The sequence below is a fragment of the Pelophylax lessonae genome (genome assembly GCF_965119305.1).
Source record: "Pelophylax lessonae genome assembly, chromosome: 13".
Classification (NCBI taxonomy): domain Eukaryota; kingdom Metazoa; phylum Chordata; class Amphibia; order Anura; family Ranidae; genus Pelophylax; species Pelophylax lessonae.
In genome coordinates, this window is record NC_138780.1 from 159,089,433 (window position 1) to 159,113,079 (window position 23,647).

General features: G+C 42.4%; 1 protein-coding gene across 4 annotated transcripts in view; it reads left to right on the forward strand.

Moving 5' to 3' along the window:
* Positions 1–23,647, forward strand: part of PPP1R13B (protein phosphatase 1 regulatory subunit 13B) — a 182,480-nt gene that overhangs the window by 46,125 nt on the left and 112,708 nt on the right. For all 4 annotated transcript variants that reach the window (XM_082275547.1, XM_082275549.1, XM_082275548.1 and 1 more), the window contains exon 2: positions 9,771–9,918. In XM_082275547.1, coding sequence (XP_082131673.1) covers positions 9,771–9,918 — 148 coding nt within the window. The remainder of the gene's footprint in view (positions 1–9,770; positions 9,919–23,647) is intronic.

Genomic DNA, 23,647 nt, shown 5'->3' on the forward strand with positions numbered 1-23,647 from the left:
AATAAGCAAGACAGACAAAAGGAGGCAGTACTAGACCGATGAACTTTTCCAGTAAGCTCAAATGCCTCGTTTCCACTGAGTGGTACGGTTCGGTACGGTGCGCAATGTTTGCCGTTTCCATTGTCAAAAGTTGTGAATGGTACCCTAATTTTGAACCATACCTTGCCACTTTTTTGGGGACCCTTTCGTTGGGGTACCAAGCACAATAGTACCGTACCAACAGGGAGGAGCTACACTGTTGAGGTACTGTTGAGCTGAGGTACTGTTGGTGTTGGAAACGCAGGCCTGATCAAGGTGTACCGAACCGTACTGAACTGCACCGAACCGTCCCGCTCAGTGGAAATGAGGCTTAAGTCACTATGACCAACCTGGGTTCACACAGACAGGAGCAGTGGGGGAAACTGCGTGTGATTCGGGCAGGAATCGCACTGCATTCCTGTTCAAAGAACATGCAATTCTTTGCAGTGCGATTTGAGCCCATTCATTTTGTATGGGCTCCAGTCGAAACGCTAAGGTGTTTGTTTCAGGGATCATTGCATTTGCACGAAAACAAGTATCAACACCAATACTGGTATCGGTATCAGTGCAACCCTGATGATTGACTGCATTTGACTATTAATGGTTCTAGTTATAGCTTAAGACTTAAGCTGTGAAGGACAGGTGCAGACAGGCACGGGGCCCACAGACGATGCAAGTCTGAAAAGGAGGGTTGCACATCGCTGGTATCATCTAGGGATCGACCGATTATCGGCAACACTGCTATATCAGGGGCTGATATGCACTTTCCCCAATATATCGGAATCGGCCCCGGAGGTTACCGATATTGCCGATATTTCAGGAAAGTGCTTGTACCAGAGTGATACCTGCAGCTAGAGGCATCACCCTGGTACCGGCTTCAATAGCCGAAGGTTGGCTGTCTTGTAATGAGGACCGATGTGACTGAAAAGCCGCTCGGCTGTCATTACAAGGAGCGGGAGGGGATGGCCCCCCCCCTCTCCTGCCCCGCCTTCTGCAGCTCGCTTGGGTCTCCCGTCCCACCTGGAGACACGGGCATCCTACCGCAGAAGAGAAGACCCGATCAAAGCCGCATTCGGCTCTGATGGGGTCTCCATGTAAAAAAACCCGGAAGTGATGTCATGACATCACTTCCGGGTACTTGGCGCCAAATTAAAAAAAATGACAGTATTCAAAACAGCCAAATTTGGCGTTTTGAATGCTTTTAAGTGTAGAGGAGGGGTTTGGGGTCTTTTAGATCCCCAGATCCCTCCACAACAGTACCTGTGGAAAAAAATAAATGTATTTATTTATTTTAAATGTCCGAAAATATCGGCCGATGACCAAAGTATCGGTATTGGCATTAAAAAAATATCGGTCGATCGCTAGTATCATCCACAAGAAACTTTATTGGAGACTGCTCAGACAGAACATGGGTGTTAAATGGACTTTTAATTTGCACATATTTTGTCACTTTATTGCACGTAGCACTTTGGCACAATTGATGATATATATATATAATTTTATATATATTTTTTTTTCATTACATTTATAGCTCATTTTTGCACAGTTTATTGATGTTGGTTTGACATAGGAACAGCGCTGACATTTTATTTCCATACAATACTGAGGGCAATTTGCAGCTCAAATTTATTTTGGTAGCATAATTATTAATGTGGAATGTATTTTCCTTGCTAAAGTTCTTGTGGGTAAAGTGCCCATACGCCCCTATATGGCGGAGAGGGTACCGCCATACAGTTATACGGTGCTATACATACAGTACAGCCATACAGTATGCATCTCTTCTAGTATGTAAACATTTAGTCCATGATCACACTATAGCTATGCCAGACATCTCATGTGATTCGGAGCACACTGCTCTGATAAGCACATGCGATGTCTGTGCAATTCGAATTCAGCCATACAGATTGCATGGCTGAATTTGCATCGGATTCAGACACAACACGCACAGGACCCTTTTTTTGGTCCGCAGCAGAATCTGATCGCATGGTGGTTCACACCAATGCGATCCGAATTATGTCTGAACTGACAGTTCGCACTGCGATCTGCAAACTGATCTGGGGGTGTCGATACCCTTGTATTGACACCCCCAGCGATTGGCATATGGCAGTGTGAACTGCCTGTGATTTGAATGCGATGCGGGAACCCGCAGTGGATTTGCAGGGTTATTGCATCGCATATATGTGAACCGGCACTAATACAGAGATAAGGCAAGGGCATTTGCATTGTAAGGCAGAGATGAATAAACAATCCATTTTCTTTGTTCCAGCTATAAATAAACATAAGTGACGATTTTATTTTTGTTTCCTGGTAACAAAATTGGGGCAATCGTCTCTTTTCCAAAGATAAAACTGGTCTGACACTGGTGGGGAGAGTCCCCAGCTTTAGGGGACGATTAGATAAAGCGTTGCCCTCGAGGGCCATGTCATGCATGCAGCTACGTAGCAGAGATTCCTCACAGTTCGAGGTTATTTTCTCTTTTGATTTGTTTCTTCTATGGAGTTGCCGCTATAGCTAGTAACAGCGCTGGTTTGTGCAGATTTGAGTGGTCGGCCATTGCCAGCTGCGTTTTGGATAACATTGGGAAGCTGCTGATGCGTGCAAGTCTATAGTTCGCTTTTCTCACTGCATCAATTGGCGCTGAAAAACTGGAATTTCTTAACCTTTGATTGGCTAAAGTATTTTTTTTTTCCAAGCCACAAAAACACAACTTGGTGAGGTTCTGTAGCCACACCAAACTGTTGCAGCAATATTAGTCCGCGTTTCTGGCCGTATGTGTGGAATCGCAGCTGTTCAGCAGCACCGTGATCATGCGACAGATATTTGCTTTGCAAGAACACACCCAACAAAATAAGTTGATGAGGTTATCTTATTGGAGGCATTTATTTTTTTTTCCAAACTCATACATAAACTTAAGCTGGCAGTTTCACGCAGGTGCGTCATGACTGCTTTTGGAGCACCATGGAGCCCTCTGTTTTAAAGAGGAGATGAGCGATAAAGGCAGCTTATCTTGGGGGGGGGGGGGACAAAGGTGATTACGTGAAAAAGACGTTCATATATGGAAGGAGCACCAGACCAAAAGATAAAATTCCAGATTTATTTATTGATATGTTAGGGTTGCGCCATTACCATTTTTTTATCGGCTAATGTGAATACCGATGCTTTCGGTCAAGATACTCATCTGGAATATGCAGTTCAGTTTTGGACACCAGTTATTATTCAGGATTTACATAGCGCCAACAGTTTGCGCAGCGCTTTACAATGTGAGGGAAAACAATACAGTTACAATACAATTCATTACAGGAGGAATTAGAGGGCCCTGCTCATTAGAGCTTACAATCTAGAAGGGAAAAAGGATATCGGGAAACTGGAGAGAGTGCAGAGAAGGGCAACAAAATTGATAAGAGGCATGGAGGAGCTCAGATATGAGGAAAGATTAGAGGAACTGAATTTATTCCATCTTGAGAAGAGTATAAATACATAAGTGGTCCATATAATGAACTTGTTGAGTTATTCATTTTAAGGTCATCACAGAGGACAAGGGGCCACTTTTACGTCTGGAGGAGAAGAGATTTAATCTCCAAATATGGAAAGGTTTCTTCACAGTAAGAACTGTAAAAATGTGGAATAGACTCCCTCCAGAGGAGGTTCTGGCCAGCTCAGTAGATTGCTTTAAATAAAGGCATGGATTCTTTCCTAAATAAACATAACTGGGTACTCACATTTTAAAAGATGATCCAGGGAATATCCGATTTCCCTTGCTGTAGCAAATTGGATCATGCTTTGCTGGGATTTTTTTCGCCTTCCTCTGGATAAACTGTGGGTATAGGATTGTGTATATAGGATTCTATGGTTGTGTGTTTTTTTTTTTTTTTTGTCTTTAAATTTTACTTTTGCGGTGTGACTTGCATTAATACAAAAAAAAAAATTGGCGCAAATCCCATTGCAAAGAATCTCATGCAATTTGAACAGGAATGCGGTGTGATTCCTGTCTGAATCCCATGTGATTTCCATCACTTCTCATGTGTGGATGGGTGTGTGTGTGTGTGTGTGTGTGTAAGGGAAAAGTGCCATCTAGTGGGCCGTTTAAAAAAAAAAAGTTAGATCGCTCAGTACATATTCTGTAGCCACACCAAACTGCATGCAACATATTCTACTTGGGTTTCCCAGTCCACCCATGTTAGCAAATTGGGGCCGCTGGAGAAGTTCCTGGACCCCGTGGGTACAGGGCATTAGTGATGTCAGCTTGGTGGCAGACTGCCTCTACATCTCCTCCAGCCCTGTGAGCACCTCCAGCGTCTGTAAATTGCTGTCATCGGCGGACTGGGACACCTATGTAGAGTATTTTGCATGTGGCCAGATATATACAACCAACACGTTTCAGAGTCCAAAAGAGCTCTCCCTTTATCAGGGCTTCGCTTCAGTTAAAAATGAGAACCGTGAATCTGTGCAGAGAAGCTGATTCTTGCTCTAGGATTTAGTGGCTCGTTGGGCTTAGGACCTTCTGAATCTCTAACTTAGAGCAAGTATATCGATTTTAAATTTGGACTTCATTGTGATTCTTTTTTTAACCACTTATTGACCACCCTATAGCGGTTTTACTGCTACAGAGCGGCAGCTGTGTGCACAACCACGTGTGTGTGTATGTGTGTGTGTGTGTGTGTGTGTATGTATATGTATGTATGTATGTATGTGTATATATATATATATATATATATATATATATATATATATATATATATATATATATATATATATATATATATATATATATATATATATATATAAAATGTGTGTGTGTTCCTACACTTCGGGTTACACACAGCGGGACCTGATCAGCAGGTACCGTGGACTCTGTCTGCCGGCACCCGCCGAGCATCCTTCAGAGAGACAGAACAGCGTTCTGACTATGTAAACAAGGCAGATTACTGTTCTGACAGGAGGGAAGGCATGAACCCGATGTCTCTGCAAAGCAAGGGTAAGGATCCATGTCTTCCTCTAGTAAAAGCACCTCTCACAGTTTAGAAAAACTCTAGCTAGGCACACAGGGTAAGGAGTAACAGAGTTAGCACGAGAGTCTAAATTGCGCTTACTTGGCACCTTTGGACTGTGTGTGTCATGTGTTTTTTTTTTTTTTTTTCTTTATGGATTTACATATTTTCTGGATGTGCTGCCACCTTTCTCTCTCTCTCTCTCTCTCTCTATGCACATAGTTATCCCTTTGATCGCCCCTGATTTTAACACCTTCCCTGCCAGGGTCATTCGTACAGTTTATATTTTTTTTTTTTTTTTTAAGCACTGATGACTGATCACTATATTAGTGTCACTGGTCCCCAAAAAGTGTCAATGTCCGCCCAACGTGGCAGTCCAGCTATAAGTTGCTGATCGCCGCCATTACTAGTAAAAAATAAATATTCCATAGTTTGTAGACGCTATAACTTTTGCACAAACCAATCAATACACATTTTATTGTGGTTTTTTTTGCCAAAAATATGTAGCAGAATACATATTGGCCTAAATTTATGAAGACTTTTTTTTTTTTGTTTTATTGGATGTGTTTTATAGCAGTAAGGGTCCTTTCACACGGCATAGTCCTTTTTTTTTTATTTTTATTTTTCCCGCTCGGTGACTTTTTTTTTTTTTTTTTTTAAACGGACACGGATGACACTTTTGTAGGGTCCGTTCCATGTGTCCGTTTTTCATCCATCCGTTTTGCTGATGAAAAACAAAGTATATTTATGGGATTGCGGATGTTAACGAATGACACCGATGACATCCGTTTTTGCGTCCGTTACGTTTTTTTAAAGAGAAGAAAAATAGGGTTCTCTTCCGTCCCAAAAAAACTGAACTGAACGGAATGGACACAAAACGGATGTCAGCGGATGGTCATTGGCTAACGTCCGCAATCCCATAGACATACATTATGTCCGTTTTTTATCCGCAAACGGATGTGAGGAAAAACGGACATACAGACTGCCCTTGTGAAAGGACTATATATATATATATATATATATATATATATATATATATATATATATATATATATATATATATATATATATATATATATATATATTTTTTATATATATATATATTAATAAAAAAAATGCAGAGCTAATCAAATACCACCAAAAGAGAGCTTTGTTTCTGGGGAAAAAAGGGCATACATTTTATTTGGTTACAGCGTCACTCGACCGTACAATTATCACTTAAAATAACGCAATGCTGTATCGCAAAAAATGGCCTGGTCCTAAAGGGGGGGAAGAGCATGCTTGTTCTGGTTTTAAGCCAAAGACAGCCAGGCGACTAGCATGTTTGAAAGCAAGGCAGCAACAGCAGCCTACCGATTTCTCCCAGCACAAGTTTTCTTTATTCCTTTTGTAGAATCGGTATATGGCATTTGATCGTTCAAAAGTAGCTCAGTAGTTGGGTGGACTTTTCTTTCTGTTTTTTCTGACCGTTTTTCTGAACAGATCGGGCTTGATTTCCTCTTTTTATGGCATTATTGAGTTAAACTTTGCTATGTGTCACGAGCGCAGTGTTCATGCCGGCTAACGAATTTAAATGTTTTGTGACGCATGAGAAGACATCAACTCGGGTGACCTAGTTCTTGAGTCAGAATTATGTGTACACAGTCAGACATGCTCCTGTCTGGTGTGCAGCTTCAGTACATGGAGACTAAACTGCAACAAATAAAGATGTTTCGGCTGAATAAAGTGGAACTCCAGACAAAAAGACAAATACAAAGTCAGAACTTACATGTGAGCTTTCTTACCTGTCTAATGACCGGTCATTTGCTTAATTTGGTTCTTTGAATAATCGCACCCCCTTGCCATGTTGTCTAGCCAGGTGTAGGAGACCAGGATTTCCAATTTCAGCTTTGGTAATCTTTATGTCACCCACCTGGCCATTGGGATCAACACCAAGCGCAGCCAGGCCCTGGACCTCCATGAAGGCTATGCTGCACATAATGGCTTGGCCAAGGACTTGCTCCTAGCCTGCCGATTGGACAGTGTAAGAGAATCTGCACACTGATGAGGTTCTAATTTAACCCAGTCAATGGTCTCTCTTCCTGTCCGATGTTAGATTGACAATGAGGCAGGTGAGCCTCATTGACTCCACCATCACTATCACCATTGTGGTCTGGAAGGGATCATTGTAAACTGATTTTTGTAATACTATCTGTCTCTAAAAATCTTGTGGAATACTTATTCGTTTTTTTTTTTTTTTTGAGAGCTAGGGGAAGTGAAACAGCAATGCACTGATCTTCATATTGACTGGCTGTGTAGTGGGGGCTGATCTGATCCTTGGAGGGGAGCAGACTGAGTTTTCAGCACAGCCAAAAATCTGAACACGCTTTTTTTTTTTTTTTTGCTTAAACTGGTATTTAAAGGTTACCCAACATTTCATATTCCTGATATGTGGCTGCTGTACCATGTACTTGTATGATTAAGTATCCTGTTCTCTTTGTTTTGCTTCCTTTGTGTGAAATCTCTGGTGATCCTTCCAATCCCTCTGCTTTTCTATTAATAACGGGACACTCTAGGCATGAGAACAATGTGGTCAGGTTTCTGGCAGTGCTGAGAATCGGATGATCAGACTTGTACTGACACCCCCAATCACCGGGACCATGTGTGTGCTGCTGTTTCTCTTCCCCTAGCCTCCTCTAAGCTCCTTATGCAGCTGAGAACAGAGTGTATGTGATCTTAAATAAAATTCAATTATCTTTTATACAAGTGATATATTTTTTTATTTTTATATCTGCACACAGATGTTTTTGTCTTTCATTTCTATTTTAAACTGATTGGGTTATTTTGCAAGATGTGGATTCACATATACTTTAACCACTTCCCACCCATAGGACGTCATATGACATCCTGGACTTTGGGGGTTGATATCTGAATGATGCCAGTAAAAACAATCATAGGGGCAATTAGCCGCTTGATTGTTTGTTTTTTATGGGGGGGGGGGACATTCTCTCCCGCCGCCCTCCAGTGCTTTTACTGGCTTGCCCGTGCAATCAGTGAGCCAGGGAATTAATCTGCCAGCAGCGGAAGTTCATCATAGAGCTGACCAAGGAGCAGATGGTCCCCGGCCATCTCTGACTCTCGGAGGACGGATGCGACTTTATGATGTCACTTCCGGCACTGGCAGATGTAAACACTTTTCATCTGGAAAGGTAGAGATCGTGTGTGTGTGTGTGTGTGTATATATATATATATATATATATATATATATATATATATATATATATATATATATATATATATATATATATGTGTGTGTGTGTGTGTGTGTGTGTGTGTGTGTGTGTGTGTGTGTGTATGTATGTATATATAAACAATATAATATATATTTTTTTAATTTCAGGCTTTCCAGCCTATACGAGAGATGTGGGGTATCTCTGATGTTTACGTTCATTGTAATAGGAAAAAAAGTGTTAATTTTTTTTTTTTTTTTTTAATATCCAAGTGTAAAAAAAAATAAACCGTATAAAAAAAAAAAGTAAGGCGTTGCCATCCACGCAGGCTCACACGCAGAAGCCCCTGCATATGTAAAAGGCGTTCAAACCACACATGTGAGTTATCGCTGTGAACGTTAGTCAGAGCAATAATTCTAGCACAAGTTCTCTAACTCTAAGTAACTAAACAACCTGTTTAACATGTGTAAAGTGTCGCCTATGGAGATTTTTATGTACTGAATTTTTTCACCATTCCACAAGTGTGTGTGCAATTTTAAAGCATGACATGTTAGGTATCGATCTACTCTGTGTGATATCATCTTTCACATTCTACAAAAAAATGGGGCTAAATTTAGTGTTTTGTTTCTTTTTGTAAATCGGGTTTCAAAAATTGCTGTGCAAATACCGTGTGACATAAAGTTTCAACGACTGCCTTTTTATTCCCTAGGGTCTCTGATAAAAAAACCTATATAATATTTGGGGGTTCTGAGTGATTTTCTAGCAAAAGAAATAGTTTTTTTTACATGTAGGAGATTGGTGCCAGAATTGGTTTGGGATGGAAGTGGTAAAAGGGTATTTTTTTTTTTGTTAATATCTGAATAGAGTTCAGTGTTTAAAGAGCAGGATAAAGTTTTATTAGTCTGTAGTTTTTGTTTAACTCTTGGGTTGAGCAGCAATGAAAAGTGTTGTGGTATGTAAATGCAGCATGTGCATGACATGGAGTGCCACGTGGAAATAATGTGATGTAGACATTCACATACCATACAGCATGACACATTACATAGAATAGACGACCCCTCCCATTCTTCCTGATTCCTCCTCTGAAATAGATAGTAGGAAAGAATTGGCTTAAAGTGTATTTCCATTTTTGCAACTAATTTAAAAGTTCTCTACCTATTTTTATTATATATTCCCTTTTTTTAGATAGCATGAATTAAAAAAAAAAATCTACTTAAAGGTGAATTCCAGGAATGGCAATTTTTACATAGTTACTAATGTAGATATGGATGTGCTATACCAATGGGATCCCTGTGGAAGCTGAAAATCAATGTAGTAAAGTGAGGTCAGCTGCCTCGGCCTCCATGTTCATATCAATGTAGGTTTACATAGAAAAAAAAAATGAAATGGGGCTCAAGGCTGTATCCATAGTAACAACTAAGTCGTCATCTTAATTGTATTGTTACAGAGGAAAATGGTGATTTCTTTTTTTTTTTTCCTTCCCACTGTTCAGTTCTTAAAACCTGTTCAGTTCTTGGATCCAGTTTAACTGTCGTTTTTGTATTTTCTCTTGCAGACAATATTAACAGTGTTTCTAAGCAACAATGAACAAATATTAACAGAAGTCCCAATAACCCCGGAGACAACATGCCGAGATGTGGTGGAGTTTTGCAAGGAGCCTGGGGAAGGGGCGTGTTATCTGGCGGAAGTTTGGCGTGGCAATGGTGAGTTCTGGTTAATGGCAACTTTATAATGCTTTTAAAAATAACTCTCCTAGCTGGATTATTTTTATACCTAATTATATGGAAAATGCAATGCGAGTTGCGGGAACACCCAAAAACTTTCCAATTTGAGCAATAGCTGCATTGTTTTTTTTTTTTTGTTTTTTTCCCGTCATCCAGTGATTTGTTTTTGTAGATAGATTATAGAAATGTCATTAATTTTCAATAAATATTTCAAATGTCATTAATTTTCAATAAATATTTCAGAGAATATTTATTAAACCCACACAGTCCGTCAGCAGCTTTAGAAATAAGAAACCATTTTCACAATTTGCTTTGTGTTACTGCACATTAAGGCATCCCATTTACTTTCTCTGCCAGATTACCATTAACCATCAGATTGTGACTTTCTGACAAAAAACACATGCGTTCCATGACGGGTAGCGGTAATCTTATTGAAAAACTATGCGGACATCTTACTACACCCAGCTACGTCTTGAATCTCAGTTTTTTAATCTTCGCAATAAATTGAGCGTATATAAATAAAATCTAGTATATTGACATCTGTGATGCTGTTTGATGTTACAATTTGAAAGAAGCTGGACGCCAGCAGTAGGAAGGTGGCGGAGGCCATGTTTGTACACCCTACACTGCTCAGCGCTAAACTTTTATGCTTTAAAATGAAACATCTAAACAGCGTCAGAGATATCAAAATACTATATTTATATACGCTCACTTTATTGCTAAAATTATCCTAAAATTGAAGACGTAGCTGGGTGTAGTAAGATGTCCGTATGGGTGTTCTATCAGATCGTGAAGCGTTTGGAACACATAGCGCATGTGAAGTAAGTATTTTTTGGTCCGAACGTCACTCCTGTTACACATTCTGTTGGCAAGCGGTAATCTGATAGAATACCGGCAAGTGTACCTTAACACCCTTTTTTTGAAGGCTGTGCTTCAATGTGGGTGTGTTGCTCGCTGTTGTAATACTGCGTTGGGGGTCATTAAAAACAAATATCATTTTTTCATCATTTTAGGCCAATATGTATTCTGCTACATATTTTTGGTTAAAAAAAAATCCCAATAAGTGTATTATTGATTGGTTTGTGCAAAAGTTATCGCGTCTATAAAGTAGGGGAAAGATTTGTCATTTTTATTTATTTATTTTTTACTAGTAATAGCAGCGATCAGCGATTTGTAGTGGGACTGCGACATTGCAGCGGACAGATCAGGCACCTGATATTTTTTTCACATTTTTGGGGGGACCAGTGACTACAATAATCAGTGATAAAAATATGTACTGTACTAATGACACTGACAGGGAAGGGGTTAACACCAGGGGCGATCAAAGGGTTAAATCAGTCCCTAGGGGATGCCTTCTAACTGTGTGGGGGATGGGCTTGCTAAATGAACACAGAGACCTGTGTTCTTAAATAGGAGGAACACAGGATCCCTGCGTTCATTACTGACAGAACAACGGTCTGCCGTGTTTACAATGGCAGACCACCGTTCTGTCTACATGGGGAGCAATCGCGGGTGCCTGGCAGACATTGTGGCCGCCGGAGCAGGTGATGCGCGTGCCCCTACTAGCGGGCTACAAAACATTGTACGGGTATATCTTTTAGCAAGACAGAGCCGACTTGCCGCAGCACACAGGAATGTACACATGTTGCAGTACCCCTCCTGAATGACATATTCAACTGAATGGGGCCATATTGCAACAGTTCCACCATGTGCAAAGCACGCGGTTGTGGAATGGTAGTTTGGGTTTTTTTGGGTTTAAGACAGGTGGTGAGGAGGCTACAGAACATCTCCTCATTTCCCGTCAATCTCCCTCTGAAAATGCAATCCACCATGGAAAGAAAATTTGGAGTTTAAAGCGGTAGTATACTCCGCTTTTTAATTTTTCCCTACAGGTAAGCCTATAATAAAAGAAAGAAATGACTCCTGCACTTGAGGGGTTGTCATGCGACTAGTTTCCTGGAGATGTGACTCAGATGTAATGGTCATCGTTCCAGCTGTGCTGGCACTCTCAACAGATTGTGGAAACCCAAATAAGACTCTCAAAAACATACAAAGGGCGCACCAGCCTAGCGCATTACCTTTACAACAGTTTATTTAAATAAGACAGCATACACCTCATACTCACAAAGCAAATGTGAAACGCGATCAAAATATGTGCAATAAAGGTCCACTGGAAACGGTGCGGGCCGTGGTGGGATGTAAACCTCCAAAAAACTGCTTATGCGTTTTGGGGGTGTCCCCCCTTCCTCAGAGCTGGTTTGAGGTATGGGTGGCTAGGCTTTTTAAACTCAGCCCTATAATAAGGCTTACCTATAGGTAAAATTAATATCGCCTAAACCTGTACGGTTTAGGAGATATTCACCCTGCATGCAGCCGCTGACACCAGCGGTGCATGTGCTGTGAAGGGCCAGCGTATCTTGCCAGACCTTCAGAGCTCCTTGCCGGAAAGTGAACTTGCGCACATGTGGGGGAGTGACATAATCACGGCTCCGGGCAACACAGGGCTGGAGCCACCTAACCCGGAGGAGACACCAAGGGAACCTGTCGGCTCCCTCAGCGGTGTCCGGGCGAACGTATGGGGGCTTAGTTTTAAGGGAATTATTTCATAATGTGCTAGTATGCACATTTTGCCATTATCCTGCAGGGTTTTTTTTTTTTGGGGGGGGAGGAAGGATACAACCGATCTAAGTGATACCCGTAAAAACGTAAATGTGTTGGAATAAAAAAAAAAAATTAAACATTTATACTCGCCTCCTATAGCTGCAGTATCACTGTGACGCTACAGCTGTCCCCCTCTGGCTCTAAGCCTGAGAACTGGGCAATTACATGACTGCTGGTCACTTAGTCACCGCTCCCTGCTCAGAGGACCAAAAACTATCAGTGCCCCTCTAGCACTGCAGGGCCAGGGTGCAGTGTTAATTTTGAATTCATATTTTGATTTAGTTTTAGTCAGTCTTTTGACTAAAATGACATTTTTTTTTTAGTTTTATTTGTATTCTTGTCGACGACCATCTCCGGTACGTTTTCGTCGACGACCATCTCCGGTACGTTTTCGTCGACGACCATCTCCGGTACGTTTTTGTCGACGACCATCTCCGGTACGTTTTTGTCGACGACCATCTCCGGTACGTTTTTGTCGACGACCATCTCTGGTACGCTTTTGTCGACGACCATCTCTGGTACGCTTTTGTCGACGACCATCTCTGGTACGCTTTTGTCGACGACCATCTCCGGTACGCTTTTGTCAGCTAAAATCCTTTTTGTCAACATCTAATGGGTTTCGTTAAATTTAATGCATTATTTAGGCATTTCTCTAGAATTTCCGAACTTACTTTATATTTTTGGAGTAAAAATCTTATAATATGTTGTTATTTATAGTATTAAGGTTTGAACATGTACTAAAAAAACACTGCGTTAGCCATTATTTTACTCATGTGACATGTTTTAGTCATATTTTAGTCTAATAAATAGTGTTAATTTAGTTGATGAAAATATTTTCATCAACGAAATGAACACTGCCTGGCTGGGGAGAGGGTGGGAATGGCTGGCCTAGACTCTGAGCTGCGTGCTGAGCCAGCTGCCAATCAGGCATCTGGGTGGATTCTGACATTATTGGGTAGAGGTTCACCTGATCCCCCATGCTGATTACAGGTTTACTCATGGTTCCAGAAACTGAACAAAGCAGATAGGGGGTGAAGGCAACATGAGCAAATGCAGGATGGAGAGCACTGCAGTTAAAGCAGAACGAACCACTCTCAATCAACGTGAACTATTTTTAATCCTAGCATTAGTAAATAGGTAGGAAGGTATAATATATTTACTTGTTTTTAAACTTTTTTTACATTTCTTCATTTGCTTCCTGGTTTCTGGCCAAAATTATACATTCCAGGAATCTTCATTGGCATTTCTTTTTCTTCTGTAGACAGGGCTTTCTCAATTAAACATATCCCCCTGCCTGGATGGATTCCAGGAAGTAAATGCTGCATGAATCCTCTGCCCTTACTCAAGATGGCAGAGGCTAGAAATGCTAGAGAGGTGTTGGAGACATGGATGAGTTTTCTTTAGAATTTTTAAAATAATTTAATTACGGTTTCAGTTTGTGGTGCTCGGATACAGTTTTAGTTCCACTTTTAAGCTTTTGGATTAAAAAGAGAGGTGGTGTTGAAGTAAAGCCGTTGCTCCAAGCAATGGTTCAAATTAAGCTTTATCCTAAATTGACAGATTTGTTGAGATTAGTCATGAGGCATGGGGATCCTCCAATTGATCGGTTCCAGGACACATCATGATTTTATCCTATGTTGTATAATACCTGTTAGCTCATTTACGTCAGGAGGCAATTGCAAGATGATTTACGACCCTTCAGTCCTAACTCCCCGTGTAGTGAATTTTCTCTCCTCTGGCCAGGAGACGTAAAAGCATATAGCACTCAAGCTTAATGGAGATACATCTGATTTATTTCATTCCGGCTCACATATTTATGGGCCATTTGAGAGGGAAAAAACAGTTCAAACTAGTGTACAATCCATGGGTCAGTTTAACAATAGAATATATCTACTAAAACAATACACGAAAAGGTTTTTGTTTTCCCTAACATATTGCTGTAAATGTGGGGTGTAGTGTGTCTGAAATTGCGTTTGTGGAAGGGCCGTTCCGTCTCTGCTCAGCTGTCTGATGTGTTAAGACGTAAGTAATTGTCAATGTTTTCAGGCGTTGTCTGTAATTCATATGCAAAAGTCTGACTGTTAAGTGTCCAAGATGAATGACTGAGATGTGTTTTAATATGTAAACACTTATCAACGTGTCTGTAATCTGTATGCGAAGCCTAACTATTGAGTGTCCAGGATGAATGAGATGTGTTAATGTAATTTGCAAGAGACCACATTCCATTGTAAAGTGGGCACTAGCTAAAAATGTATTTCTCTGGTATCATGAAATTTAATATTTCATTAAGGCACATTGATACACTCTTTCAATACCCCTGTACACTATTTCCTCTGAGGATTGGAATAGCTGATCTCCACATCTGTGCATAGCCAACTTGATGCAGAACATGCGCAAATGGGTTAGGGTGCTAGCTTTTATCGGTCAGTCTATGGGCAGCCTAAGGACCACTAAAGGGTTGCATTCTTTAATACTGTCTTTAGTCCCTGTGCTTCTTAATAGCAATGTACTGTATATTATAAGAAGTTTAAAACCTGTCACTTTATGCCTTATTTATCCAAACCCTTCTGATGAGATTAGTCTAGTCTATATTGTCCACTCCAAATTCTTGTACTATATTGCCAAAAGTTTTTGGACACCTGGCCATCACACCTATAGGATTTTGTTGAACGATTAATTGCAAAATTTTGAACATTCATGTAGAGGAACTTTTTGCATAAAAATGTTTTATGGTCCCATGATGCACAAAAGGGGTAATGGTCTGGTTTCTTCCAGAGCACTCCTCCATCCCTAAATATAAATCAAAACAAGAAAAATGGCCCGTGGGACTTTATATGAGGTCGTGCTCAGTGGCTGGAATAATGACATGCACAGTATATGAATAAAAACAGTAAAACATTTAATTGCATTATAAACAAACATGGCAATATATGCTCAAAAACACATGATATAGCTCAAAGGCTCAAATATGAATGGCATATGACATGAATGATACATTCATAACTTATTTGATATGCATCTTGGTGTGTCCTCTTGATGAAAAATGCCATAATTGATACAGTTAGAATGTACATTGTGGTCTGACGCGTTTCGGGAGCAACATCTCCCTTCCTCAGAGACCAATACGTTAAAGGTATCTCTATGGAAAATAATAATATGTTAAAGTCTACAGTAGGTATGGAATTGGAATAGAGTTCAATCAAAAAATGGGAGCTAAAAGGAGTACTGTATACTCACAACTCAACGGAGCTCAAATAGCAAAAAATACACTCCTGTATGGCAGTGGTGCATCTCGTCTAACCCGGGAACTGAAGGGTCCCAATATGACAGCAGCCAGAGAGGGGGGGTCCAAGGCAGGCAAGTGTGTGTGTGAAGGGGGTCCTTCCATACCTATTGTGTGTATATAATTAACAAAGTGTTCAAGGTGTAGCGTGTAGGCTACCAATAATTGAAAGGCATATGTGATATTATAAGTAGGAAGGGGTGGTGTAATAGATATGTGAGGAGAGGGAAGTGACCAAGTGGGGGTGAGGAAAGTGGGGGGGGTTGAAGGAAAGGGAAAGAAGGAGAATGGGAGGAAGGAATAGAGGGATGGGAAGGAAGGGAAAGGAAAGGGGAGAGGGGGGGGGGAAGGGAAAGGCGGGAGGGGGGGGGGGGAAGGAAGGGAAAGGCGGGAGAGGGAGGGGAAAAGGAAAGGGAAGGAATGGGGAAGAGGGAAAGGGGAAGGGGGGAGGAAGGCTGGGGGGGATGGGGAGGAAGGGAAGGAGAAAGGGGGAAAGAGGGGGGAAGAGGGGGGAAGGGAGGGAAGAGATAGGAAAATAAGGGGGGGGGGGAAGAGGGAAGAAGGGAAGCCCAGAGCCATGAGGTGATAACAGAGGATAAGTGGTAATGTGTGACAGGGGTGAGGTAATGTGAGGAATATGAGTGGATGAAGGGTCAAGGTGAAGTGCTAGGCTGTGAAAAGTGGGTGAGGGAGAAGGTGAAAACCGTGGGGGGGAAAATGGTGGGGGAAGGGGTCGGTGACTCACCTGTCGGGTATCTCCATGGCTGGCAGCAAAAGAGGGACCCTAACGTCATGTCGCGGGTGTATGCAGATCTATCAGAGCCTGAGCAACTGTGATCGCATGTAGGAGAGGAACGCTGGGATGCAGACCTCTCCTTCCCGCAGATATGACGGCACGCAGCAGCGTGGGCACGTCAGTAAGGATGCCGACGTGCGGCGCTGGAGGTGCGGCATGACGCCGATGTAAGGGTGGACCCGCTCCTCCCAATGGGGGGGGAGGGGCGGGGACAGCAAGGGAGGCGGGGCCTCCCTCTTTATACATCGCAGCTCCCGGGAAATAGGTTGAACACCACCTGATACAAGGAGCCAGTGTGTCAAAAAAACTATTGGTACCACATTGATAGTATAAAAAGAGGACTCTGTAGTAGTGAGACCCTGTACACTATTTCCTCTGAGGATTGGAATAGCTGATCTCCACATCTGTGCATAGCCAACTTGATGCAGAACATGCGCAAATGGGTTAGGGTGCTAGCTTTTATCGGTCAGTCTATGGGCAGCCTAAGGACCACTAAAGGGTTGCATTCTTTAATACTGTCTTTAGTCCCTGTGCTTCTTAATAGCAATGTACTGTATATTATAAGAAGTTTAAAACCTGTCACTTTATGCCTTATTTATCCAAACCCTTCTGATGAGATTAGTCTAGTCTATATTGTCCACTCCAAATTCTTGTACTATATTGCCAAAAGTTTTTGGACACCTGGCCATCACACCTATAGGATTTTGTTGAACGATTAATTGCAAAATTTTGAACATTCATGTAGAGGAACTTTTTGCATAAAAATGTTTTATGGTCCCATGATGCAGCAGAAAGTTAGGCATGTGAATGTATACATTCCTACACATTAATACACATGCCTGTTTTATTGGGCAGTTTTTGTTTGTTCCCAGGTTCAGCTTTAAAGTGGTTGCAAACCCTTGCATATATCCAGTGAAGTGACTCTTCCGGTAATACACAGAGATTAAACAAATCCTCCCTTTATAAATTGTACCTTTTTTTTATCTGCAGTCTTCTGTACATCCATTCCAAGTGCATAATTTATAACGCTTGTCTCAGCTATAAGAAAATGGGATGGAGAGCTGAAATGACCCTCCTTTAGATCTTAGTGGGAAGACCTCAGAGAGCTGATTGGAGGAAAGACACACCCCCTTCACACAGCAGGAATAGAGCTGAGGCTGTCAGTCAGCTGGAGATCCCTCCCCGCCACCTTTTTTCTCTTGGTGTCAGGAAAACTTCTCGGAAGCGATTCATGCTGATGGCAGAGGAAGGAGGCGGCAGACAGAAATTATAATTAGTGCTCTGGATGGAGACAAGTATACCCTATAGAGTAGGGGTCTTCAAACTACGGCCCTCCAGTTGTTCACGAACTGCAATTCCCATCATGCCTAGACATGTTTGTGAATGTCAGAGCTTTCCAATGCCTCATGGGATGTGTAGTTCTGCAACAGCTGGAGGGCCATAGTTTGAGGATCCCTGCTATAGAGGGATATGCTTTGTTCATATTTTGTCGGAGGTTTACAACCGCTTTAAGTCGTGTACTAGATCTAAAGACGCACATACAATGAGCTCAGTTTGGATGGAAGCTGATTAAACATCTATATTTTGACTCTGAAAGGCAATGATAGCACGCAATAGAAACCCACACAAACTCTATGCCCGCAGTATTTGCATGGGGTTTGAATCCGGGACCCGGGCCTACGAGGCGATAATGCTATGCACGATGCTGCTGTGCTTCTCTGAGTTTCCTTTTTTGTTCCCTAATAACATTTCGGGTGAATAACAATGTTCCCTTCCATAATTCCTGCTCTGGTGCATCTGAAATAAGGGACAGTTTAGCTAACTGATTGTGAAGGGCCCCGCACCATGCGGCCCACGTCCCATCTCTCGGGGCACTTCGTGCTTTTTAAAGTTTGTTAACGCCGCAGGCTTCAGCTTCCAGATGTTTGATGCTGAGCCGTATTAGCGCACACATCGGTTACGAGCACAACAAGCCGGCTTCCTGACAGAACCACTAAATAAAACCATGAACCGAACGGGGTTGACTCATAGTTTTGTCTAGTTTGTTCAATTCCGTACCAATGACTCATTCTGGTTAATGGTTTTTGAACCTTAATAAATCACGTTTGAGGCTCTGTTGCTCATCTTGCCCAGACAGCTGTTAGCGTTTGGGATAATCAGCCGCAATCAAGGTCATCAAAGACATATTTTTTTTTTTTTTTTTCTGAAGAGCTAACTTTTATTTTATAGTTGAACATCAGGAAAATTAATCGGCACACTTTAAAGGACACTAAACAACATACTTCTCCAAATATAATTTATACATATTCATAACTTAATGATCCTGTAACATATTTTTTAAAATGAAATAGCTTCTTAATGTGTTTTTCTGCCTCCTTGTAGCATCCTCCATAAGCTCCCAAACCCCAATTTCTCTGTCGCTCATTGACAGATGTAGTCCTCTTTGATTCTCATCAATAGGGTTATGCTGCCTCCGCAGGAGTAGGACTAGGCAGAAAGAAAAACGTTCTGGCTCCACCCTAGGGGCAGTCCCAGAGGGTATATCCTCCCTCTCTCTGCTACAGGGAATCAGTTTTTTTCTGTCTAGTCAGGAGTAAGGACCTAAGTTCCTTGCTGGGATCTTTTTTGGTCCTGGCAAGATTTTTTTAGAAAAAATATTTTTTAGGTAGTTTCTCCAGTTTTTTTTCCTGTGAGATCTTCAAGCAAATTACGCCGGATCTGGGCGACGGGCTGGATGTTGAGATCCAGTGGTCACCCCAGCCGGCCTACGAGCGCACGCAGACCATAGCATCACGCTTGGTCGGCCGCGACACATTCAAGAAAGCGACTTCCAGAAAGATTTATCATCGCACATGGAAGTCTCTGGGGTTCCACCCACGTTCCTATTCGGTTAATCGAATATTAGCCTTTCTGCAACAAGGGGTTGAGCAGAAACTGGCCTTGAGCACTATCAAGGGTCAGGTTTCAGCATTAGCTATCTTCTTTCAGAAACCTTTGGCTACTCATTCCTTGGTGCGGAATTTCATCCAGGGGGTGCGACATCTGGCTCCGCCAGTGCGCGCGCCGTTACCACCCTGGGATCTTAATCTAGTATTGTCGGTTCTTCAGAAACCTCCCTTTGAAGATATTAGGGAGATTCCTTTACCTACGTTGTCCCAGAAGGTGGCCTTCTTGGTGGCTATCACTTCTGCTCGCATGGTGTCAGAACTGGCCGCATTATCTTGTCGTTCCCCATATCTGGTGGTTCATAGAGATAAGGTGGTTCTACGCCCGAATCCATCTTTCCTACCTAAAGTAATTTCAGATTTTCATCTGAATGAGGAAATTGTATTACCTTCCCTGTGTCCTAAGCCCAGCCATCATCGGGAGTTTGCTTTACACTCCTTGGATGTGGTTCGGGCGATCAGGGTATACTTGAAAACGACAGACTCGTTTCGCAAAACGGATTCACTTTTTGTGGTCCCGGATGGACCCAAAAAGGGGTTGCCTGCATCTGCCGCAACTATTTCCAAATGGATCAGAAAGACGGTGGTACAGGCTTATTCTATTAAGGGTCGGGAGCCCCCGTTCCCTGTTAAGGCGCATTCCACTCGGGCGCTTAGTGCGACATGGGCCTTTCGCCATCAGGCGTCAGTGGTCCAGGTGTGCAAGGCGGCTACCTGGTCGTCGGTGCATACCTTTACAAAACATTATAAAGTTGATGTAATGGCATCGTCGGATGCCTCGTTTGGCCGCAAGGTTTTGCAGGCCGCAATTTGAGGAGACAAGTGGTCTACCTCGAGGGTTTTTTTCCGTTGGAATTTTTATTTGAGTCTCATTCTTTGTTTATAATGAGCCTTTAAACTTCTAGTTGGCACCGGTTGGGCCTTCTAGATTGGATTTTGATTTCTGTCAATCCCACCCCTCATTTGTGGCACTGCTTTGGGACGTCCCTATTGATGAGAATCAAAGAGGACTACGTCTGTCAATGAGCGACAGAGAAAATTGGATTTTTGTAAGATCTTACCGTAAAATCCTTTTCTCTTAGCTCATTGACAGACGTAGTACCCGCCCCTCTATCATTGAGTTGGGTTAAATTCTCTGACACTGCTTTGTAACAGAACTGATTCCCTGTAGCAGAGAGAGGGAGGATCTACCCTCTGGGACTGCCCCTAGGGTGGAGCCAGAACGTTTTTCTTTCTGCCTAGTCCTACTCCTGCGGAGGCAGCATAACCCTATTGATGAGAATCAAAGAGGACTACGTCTGTCAATGAGCTAAGAGAAAAGGATTTTACGGTAAGATCTTACAAAAATCCAATTTTTTTTCTATGCCAACTACAGATCCCAGAGTCCTGGGGTGGTCAAACTCAATTTCGTTGCAGGAAGCATCAGTTTGGTTGCCCTTAAAGGGCCGGTTGTATCTGGGGTGCGCTGCGTACAGGAGTGCAGGGTTTGGAAGTGCGCTATGTACAGGGTTCGAAGGATGCAAACCTGGGTGCAAGGGCCACATGAAAAGGCCTGGAGGGCCAAATTTGGCCCGTGGGCCTTGTGTTTGACATATGTGCCATAGTTCATCTCGGGAGCGAGCAAGGGAGGGTGGCTGTGTTCCTAGATATGGTAGGACCATGGAGAACAAATATAGCCACCCTCTAACACGAAGCTGAGTTACAGCATTAAAAGAAAAGAATTTGAAGGAGGTGGAGATTAATAGCAGGGACTTTTCTGAGTTAAAACTACATACTTGAATGGGAATTTTTTAAATCAGAGTTTACTGCCCCTATAAAGAGATTTAGCATAAAAGGTTATTGACATACTACTTCTCTTATATGCTCAATCTCCTCTGTTCAGCTCAAGATAAAGTCAAAGGATTCAGTACCAGACTTTTGATTTGCAAGTGTCTACATTGACTAGTGGGGGCTTCATGCCACCCAAAGTGGACACTCCCCGCATCGGATTACAGAGGAACAGGAAGCTGCTCTATGCACTGACACACAGGTGGAATAGACCAGCAGCAGATGTCTGCTTCACCCACCAGCTGATACTGTGTGCAAACGTTCATGGGACATGTAGACCTGACGTCAAAATGTGGGATAGTGTTCTGTTTCAAATGCCGCTTTATGCCTTGACATTCCTCAAAAGACCCAGTTTGTCTGACCAGTATGGTCACCTGCTTACATGGCACCACCCACAGGCAGCCTAACTCTTCAAACGGACACAGAAGATGAATCCAATTCAATTTTACTCCAAGTAATTGTAAAGTCTCGTGTTTTTTTCTTTTTTTTTTATACCGAACATGTTCTACTTTCCTACCCTGTAAAGTGGTTTTTCACAGGGCAGCCTGGATCCCCCTCTTCTCGGGTCCCTCTTAGCTGCTCCTGGCCCCTTCCTCCTGTCGAGGGCCCCCACAGCAAGCCGCTTGCTGTGGGAGTACCTGAGCCAAGCTGCAGCTCCTTGTGCCCATTCTGGCAGAGGTGCCATTCGGTCCTCTCCTCTCTCTCCTGATTGGCTAACCGACTTTGAAAGCCACTGCTGCGTCTTAGCCAGTTGGGAGGGAGAGTCCCGGATGGCCGAGGGACTCATGGACGTCGCTGGACAGAGATGGGGCTCAGGTAAGTATTAGGGGGGCTGCTGCACACAGAAGGCTTTTTATCTTCATGCATAGAATGCATGAAGATAAAAAAAACCTTCTGCCTTTAAAACTCCTGTCTACTAATGGCAGTACAGTGGATATTTTTCTAGTCTTTTGAAGTATAAGAAAACCATTTACTTTCCTGAGCCTTTTTTCTGTGAAGTACGAACACTGACCGAGGAAATGTGTAGCTAGAACTTAACTAACCTGGCACTAAATAGGAGGGGAGGACAGAGTGAGATGCCAAAATCACATTAGCAAACAAGCTGTAGTGGCCCAAAACTGCCATTAGATGTCAGCATACTAAAGAACAACAATCATCCGATGCACTGCCAATTTAGAAATTCAGAGAAGCTCTGTGAAATGCAGACAGCAGCAATGATACATAGAAGGGCTTGTTCACACCAGATGTGCTAGGCAGCCTTGTCCAGTCTAGGCAGCCTTATCCAGTGCAGTATCAACGCAATAGAGTAGGCAAAAAGCCTTGTTCCTTATGGTAAATCAGATCAACCGGCTGCCATGCTATATTCTGAGAAGTATGGCATGTAGTACTGTTTTTTTTTTTTCAGTGTAGCACGGTGTGATGCAATCAATCGCACAGTACCACCACTAAAACTGAATCAAATTTCAGTTTGACATTTCATTTTGGTTCTAACAAAAATAGAAAGGTTACAGTGCATCAATACCATTGTCTTCATATTGCTCAGCAGTGGCTGTGCGGCTATGCACTCTGCTGGTGTAAACAACACTTAGGCTCCATTCACACCTGGGCGTTTTTGAGTGTTTTTCAGCTCCAAAAACGCTCAAAAAAAAATGTTCCAAAACGCCCAACAAGTAAAACCCCATTCATTTAAATGGCCCCTGTTCACATCTGAGCGTTTTGCAAAACGCCTGTAGCTGAAAAAAGTTCATGAGCTTCTTTTTGGGCTGATTACCAGCGTTTTTGATAGATGTCAATGCCTGCCTCCAAAAACGCCTGAAAATCGCGGTAAAAAACACTGTAAAACGCTACGCTCAAGTGTGAATGCAGCCTTAAAGTGGTTAAAAACCTTTACCCTATCCAGTGAGATATCTGGTCTCAGGTGATACTCAAAGATAAATCCAGTCTCCATACTTAAGTTGTACCTGTTTATCTGCCGCCCCCTCTCTTCTCTACAGCTTTTCAAAGTGCAGCACTTATACGGCTTGCTGAGCTTTCAGAAATCAGTGGGTGGGAAGCTGAAGTCACACTCTGCAAAGGGGAGAGCTGATTGGAGGGAAGGGACGCAACCCCCCTGCACACAGGAACAGAGCTGGGGATGTCAATCACAGGCTGTGTGCTAGAGATCCCACCTGTGTTACCTTTTTACCTCGTTGTATC